The following is a 7,316-nucleotide window of genomic DNA, read 5'->3' on the forward strand; positions in this document are numbered from 1 at the left end:
GTTTTAATGAACCTATAATGACGTTTTTAAGACCTATAGTGACGTTTTTTAACTCGACTTCAATGAAATCGAGTTATAGGCAATTTTTTTACCTACAACTCGATTTCGTTAAGGTCGAGTTAAAAAAGTCACTATATGTCTTAAAAAACGTTACTATAAACTCTTTAAAACGCTATTATAGGGCCTAACTCGATTTATGATAAATCGAGTTTTAAAAGAGGGGTATTTCCTTAATTAGTTTGGAAAGGGGATATAAAGCTAATTAATTTGCCCGAAAAGGGAAAAAGCCCATTTGGTCTGTATTTGAAGTGCTAAAAATACTTTTTTATTAGTTTTACACCCACCACTATGAATTCTTTAGTAGGATTTTTAAAATTTTAGTCTACAAATATAAGTGAATGTTAGTCACAGAATTGGGAGGTTTGGATGTCTGTCACCTTCTCAAGCTTGTACCCTAACTTGTACTCAATCTAAGCTAGTTAGACCTTTATAAACGGGATCTCAAAGTGGTTCTTCGTTTAAAACTGAGTAACAACTCCTTCCCTCTGCTCTATTTCATAAGGCTTATTATGTATTATAACCCATGTATAGGATGGGCCCACAGACAACTCCTAAATGAGTCATTCATTTAGTAGACATAGTGGTGCATTCACGGGTTACACCTTGGGTTTTTACAATCACCTTAATCATCTCTCTCTCTCTCTCTCTCTCTCTCTCTCTCTCTCTCTCTCTCTCTCTTATTTTTGCTAATTCTTACTCAAGCTACCATTTCCCTTTGTTTGGCTTTTTGTGAGTGGTGGAGCCAAGGTAGCACTATTCAGGGGTCTTATCCACATAAATGCGGCCAGAAAAGTAGCTGCAGTGCATTGAATGCAATGGTAGCAGCTTCCATTAGATATTTCTGAAATCTCAGCCCTCTGGTACACTTGAGATACACGTCTGTTATTGGAGTATCCTGAAAGATTACCTTGATCAAATAGGATATATCTCTAATCTGTGTTTAGCTTATCCAAGGAGATATTTCTCCTCGGACCACCTTCCTATTTACATCTTGCTCATTAAATCCTAAGTCTGAATCATGCTCTTGCCCAAGGTCCAAAGCCCAATATATGTTTTGGGCCTTCAACCCTACATCTATCTAATAATATTCTTACTTGATTTTTTAAAGAGTTCAAAAAAAAATATAAAAATGACTATATATCAATAGTATTTAAATTATATATATAGAAATTATACTATATATTTTGATGTATATCTTTTAAATATATTCATGCATATACATGAGAGTACAAGCTAGTTGATCAATAATAGAAGAATGTACCATATGGTTTTCTTATAAATACATACATACATACATATATATATATATATATATATATATTTATGTAAAAGAAGAAGAAGAAATAAATAATGTACTGAGGTCTTCTTGAACTACCGTTTAAGCTTTTCTTGAGTTGTTTCTTGAGTAATAATACCATTTGTTTACTCAACCAAAGTCTTCTTGAACAAACTAGGAAATAAAACTCAAATACAAATAAAGTATGTTCTGATTTCAAATATGCCAATACATAAAAATATGACTCTTACCGATATAATCTCTAAAATTATCACACTTTTGATGATAAGATAAAGTCACACAATTTGATTTTAGGGCATTAATACAAACATTAATTTGCATCCATGTATAGGTTGATTGTACATCAAATGGATGTAAAGAAAATTTTCTTAAATGGTGATCTTGATGGGAAAGTTTACATATGGAACAATTCGAGGGTTTTGTACTTCTTGTAAACAAAAAATGAAAAAAAAAAAAAAAAGTTTTCAATCTTATCAAATCTTTGTATAGCTTGAAACAAGTGTCAAAACAATGAATGACATGAAAAATTTGATTATATTATCTTATTTGATGCTTTTACACATAAATGAAGCCCACAAAGGTATACATTCTAAGTTTACAAATAAATATGGTTTCATAATTTGTCACTATGCTGATGAGATTTTACTGTTGTGTTTAAATGAAGCAGATAGTATTTGGAAATAAAATTAAAAAAAATTAAAAGTAAAAAAAAAAAAAAAAACATAGTGAGAGTTTTGCACTATGTCAATCTCATTATATTGAGAAAGTATTCAAGAAATTTGAACATCTCAAAGTAAATAAGCAATCAAACACACCTTAAGATCTGAACTAAAAGTTGAGTGAAAATATTGGAAGGGTGATTTATAAACAGCTTAAGTATATTAATGCTATAGGTAGCATATGTTTTCCATGCATTAAACTAGGCAGGCTATATAGTATGCAAACCTCTGAAATATATAAATAATCCCAGTGTTGATCATTGTGAACCTTTTTCATAAAATATTACCTCAAATGAATTCTTTTGATTTCATCTTTCATGTACTTTCTTCATATATCTTAATATTTCTTTTATGGTTGCAACTTTTGCCTTATTTTTGTGTTAAGCTAAATCCAATTTCCTTTATAACTTTTGTTTTTGGTGTCCTTTATAACTAATTATGTTTTATTTATTTATTTATTTGAACATTGATTCATACATGGACCTTTTCTCTCTCTCTCTCTCTTTTATATATATATATATATATATCTTGAACAAAAAGAGTTCAATAATTGGTATTAGATTTACTATGTCTAAATTTTATATTGACTATCGAATATGAAATTTTTTTAAATTGATTTATCAGTTGTTAATATTTTGAATTCTTTTTTAATAAATTGTCTAAAAATCTATTATATATATATATATATATGAGCTTACAGTTCCTCCTGTGATTATTATTTAGGAAGGATCTAATGACCCAAAGCCTACACCAATTCAAATTCTAGACTGGATTAACATCACTGTTTATGGAAGTTATCACCAAATCTTGACATGCTCGAAATTAAAGTAAGTCTCTGATGAAATTGGCTGGAATCCTCAATCTTAATTGGTTTGAAGTCCACCTCATCAGGATTTGCCAAATCCTAATCATAGTTTAATTTTATATTTTATGAACTAGGGCTCAATTATTTGAAATTTAAATAATAATAAAAGAAGATAATATTTAATAAAAAATACAGTGATTTAGCATTTGTCTTTTCTTTGAAAGTCTTCACCAAATCGTCCACCCATGTCTTACATAAAAATATAATAAATTAAAAGAAGATTTTAAAAAGCATGAAAATAAATGTTGATGAGAATGAGGGCCTTCAAAAGTTTTTTTTTTTTTTTTCTTGGTAAGTGTGGGGGATTGAACCCCGAGCAACAGGTCACTACGGAACCCAGGTACCAACCGCCAAGATGGGCAGTAGTGAGGGCCTTCAAAAGTTAAGACATTACTGAGTTAAATCAATCATTAACCAAGTGAATGAACGTGGACGTTATTTATTTATTATTATTTTTTTTTGATTTGTTGGACGTTATTATTATTATTATTATTTATTTATTTAGATATTGCATGTGGATATTTTTTGGTTAATGTAACAAAAAGAAGATTGAAAACTCTTTTTCAAACTTATACTAGACTCAATTCCTTATTCCTTTACTTTATTTTACACTTCACTAGCTCACAAGCCAGTATTTAAGACTTAAAACGTGTTGGCATGGGTATGTTAGATTCAACATCGTCATCCTTTCCATTTTAGGGTTGATGTTTTACTTTCCGGATTTGAGAATTTGATAAGGTATAATTTTAAATTTAAATAACGTGACATTAAATATTTCTTTAAATTTGTAGTATTTATTCTAAAGCATGAACTTTATCTATTTCAAATATTTAAGGTGACCGTCAGCTACGGCTAATAATTGTTGAGTGACTAAAAAATTGAGTGGCTATGCCCTACATTAATTGATAATTAAAGTGAATAATTAATATAATATTATCAAATATATTGACTTGTTTTCACGGGTTAGGCAATTTTCCATCATGTTTTATTAAGGTTAAAGAATAAAAACTCTATACTATAATTTCCAATACCAAACCCAAGATTAAAAAGACAGTACTTATTCCTCCTACTGTTGTGCTACAAGAGCTTTTGTTTCTTTCTTGTTCCATACAAGGACTTCACTAATCTGCACACTAAAGGAGCTGTTGATGTTTGTCTTCAACATTTCTGTTTTGAATGTTATGGGTTGCATATTTTTCTTTTTTCTTTATTTGAGAGAAGGTGTATATTTTTCTGAACCTACAAATCTGTCAAACTTTATCAATACTCTTTCTTATTGAAAGTTTGGCCAATCACTAACAATTTTGTAATATTGGACACGATATTTTTGACAATTATTTTCAGGCATTATAAGCATGTCCGATGTTCATATATTATTGTGAAACTGAATTCGATATTCTTATTTTCTTGTGAACGACAGAGGGAAAATCCGACCTAGTTTTCAAAGAGAAGGTTGAGTATGATGACGAAAATAGGTCAGCAACCCTTATTGGTATTGATGGAGATGTGATGCAGGAATACAAGTCCTTTAAGGGCACCTATCAGGTTGTTCCCAAGGGTACTGGCAGCTTGGCCAAATTGACTATCGAATATGAGAAACTCAGTGACGATTGATTTGGATGATTCCTCTTTGAATGTTCTTCGTACTTGAAGGTTTGTGGTGGAAGTTCTTCGGGGCTTTAGAGGCTTGATCCGTAGAGCTTCACTGATTTGTGGTTTGTTGATGTTTCTGGAGGCTTTTGAGCTTGATTCCAGTGAACTTTGAGATTTAGGAATATGATTTGGATGATTCCTCTTTGAATGTTCTTCGTACTTGAAGGTTTGTGGTGGAAGTTCTTCGGGGCTTTAGAGGCTTGATCCGTAGAGCTTCACTGATTTGTGGTTTGTTGATGTTTCTGGAGGCTTTTGAGCTTGATTCCAGTGAACTTTGAGATTTAGGAATATGATTTGGATGATTCCTCTTCGAATGTTCTTGGTATTCGAAGGTTTGTGGTGGAAGTTCTTCGGGGCTTTAGAGGCTTGATCCGTAGAGCTTCACTGATTTGTGATTTGTTGATGTTTCTGGAGGCTTTTGAGCTTGATTCCAGCAAACTTTTGGATCTAGGCGGATGATTTGGATGATTTTCCTTCGAATGTTCTTCGTATTCGAAGTTGAAGTTCTTGGAGGCTTTAGAGCTTGGTTCCGGCAGAGCTTCTGGACTTCTGAGTGCTTCCAATGGCCTGGTCCTCCTTGGATTTCATCCCCTGATCTCCTCAAATGCCTTAGGAAGGCTTCTATTTATAGGAGTTTAGGGGTAGGTAAGCGACATGTGGCGGAGTCTGATTGGTGACACGTGGCGGAGTCTGATTGGTGACACGTGGCAGAGTTTGATTGGTCCGCTTATGTCATCGTCTGCACATGCTGGAATGATTGTGTCATCGCTTACACGTGCGAAGCTGATTATGTCATCGCTTACACGTGCGATGATGTGTGATTGGTTTTTGCATGACACTTGGCAAATTTCTGTTGGTTTCTGAGTAATGATAGCAAAACCTAGAAGCAATACGCGGCGCTATGTAATTGGCCGTATTTTGTGGACTTGGTAGTGTGACGCGTCAGCTTGTGATAGGTCAGAAATTTTCCCTGTCTACAGACAGTACTTATTCCTCCCACTGTTGTGCTACAAGAGCTTTTGTTTCTTTCTTGTTCCATACAAGGACTTCACTAATCTGCACACTAAAGGAGCTGTTGATGTTTGTCTTCAAAATTTCTGTTTTGAATGTTATGGGTTGCATATTTTTCTTTTTTCTTTTTTTGAGAGAAGGTGTATATTTTTCTGAACCTACAAATCTGTGAAACTTTATCAATACTCTTTCTTATTGAAAGTTTGGCCAATCACTAAGAATTTTGTAATATTGGACACGATATTTTTGACAATTATTTTCAGGCATTATAAGCATGTCCGATGTTCATATATTATTGTGAAACTGAATTCGATATTCTTATTTTCTTGTGAACGACAGAGGGAAAATCCGACCTAGTTTTCAAAGAGAAGGTTGAGTATGATGACGAAAATAGGTCAGCAACCCTTATTGGTATTGATGGAGATGTGATGCAGGAATACAAGTCCTTTAAGGGCACCTATCAGGTTGTTCCCAAGGGTACTGGCAGCTTGGCCAAATTGACTATCGAATATGAGAAACTCAGTGACGATGTGCCCGCTCCAGATAAGTACATCACTCTGATGGTTAATGTCACCAAAGGTATTGATGAGCTCATTGCTAAGGCAAAATAGGAAAGATGTATCTTCTAGTGCTTGTACAATATAAGCATGTGTGTACTAAAATAATGATGGTTGTTTGTCAATGGCCTGTAGGTCAATTGGCATGTCTATTGTCTAACCTTTTGTGTGAGGCATGCCAAGGCTATTTAATAAAGTTATGGTTTGTGTTTGTATTAATAATTTGGCATTCCAAGGCTATTTAAATTGTGTTTGTATTATTTAATATTATTCAGCACGAATTTGCTTCTCTTTTCTCTCTTAATTTTTTAGTGCTATTTTTAGTTTCTTGGACAGACATCACATAGAAGAGTAACAAATTAACAATGACATGTCCTTCTGAAAATATGGAAGCGAATGTAGCGAGATCTTTATGGTTGAAGTGAAGATAACTTTCGTAGCTTGTTAATTAATTGGTGCATCCTGATTCATGAAGGTTACTCCAAAGAGAGAGATTGTTGTGATGTTGTTTAAGATATTGATGCACAGGATACCATGTCTGAGCTCAGACAACCACCAAACAAATTAACATACAAAGGAATTTACTAACAGTTTGGAATCTAAGCATGCAGAAAACAAACAAAATTTACAGAAGAAAACTCCCTAACTTTTTAGTTCACTGAAAAATGCAAGGGACGTGCACTAGGAGTCTAGGACTTTCTTACCCAAAACATGCACTAACTTGGGATATGTCGTTGTCAAATCAGCCTCCTATACTTATACAAATTACAAATGTTACCACATTTTCCTACACAAACTTCTTTATTGCTTCCACATTGTTGACACACCCAAATGCTTTAAGGAACATGCAGGGAATAACCAGTCAATTGTCAATTACCATGTAATGTCCCTACACATAGGAACCTTTCATGGCGGAGTCCGTAACCTTGGAAATGCCTAATGACATGTAATTGTAGTTGTATGGCTTTTTTGTTTGGCCTTTTATGTTTCAAAATTTTCACTTTATTTAAAGGTTAAATAGAAAATTAAATCAAAAATGAAGAGTTGAAATGAAAATTTTAAAATGTAAGGAGCCAAAATGAAAATAACCCGATACTTGAAGGGTCAAAAGTGTCCAGATAAAGAAGAAAATAAATTGATGTAAGAAGACAAAA

General features: G+C 33.1%; 1 protein-coding gene across 1 annotated transcript; it reads left to right on the top strand.

Moving 5' to 3' along the window:
• Positions 1-3,598: 3,598 nt before the first annotated feature.
• LOC111996516 (MLP-like protein 34) lies at positions 3,599-6,216 on the top strand. The gene is made up of 3 exons (XM_065760658.1): positions 3,599-3,602; positions 4,362-4,499; positions 5,945-6,216. Exons 1-3 carry the CDS (start codon positions 3,599-3,601, stop codon positions 6,214-6,216), a joined length of 414 nt encoding a protein of 137 aa, XP_065616730.1.
• Positions 6,217-7,316: the final 1,100 nt, after the last annotated feature.

Source organism: Quercus suber, unplaced genomic scaffold (genome assembly GCF_002906115.3).
Source record: "Quercus suber isolate HL8 unplaced genomic scaffold, Cork oak 2.0 scaffold_377, whole genome shotgun sequence".
NCBI classification, from domain to species: domain Eukaryota; kingdom Viridiplantae; phylum Streptophyta; class Magnoliopsida; order Fagales; family Fagaceae; genus Quercus; species Quercus suber.

What these genes read in the sequence shown, in the direction of transcription:
- LOC111996516 (XM_065760658.1), top strand. An exon ending in CTATCAGGTTGTTCCCAAGG is followed by an intron (nt 4,500 to 5,944) that starts GTACTGGCAGCT and finishes TGTGAACGACAG; the next exon opens with AGGGAAAATCCGACCTAGTT.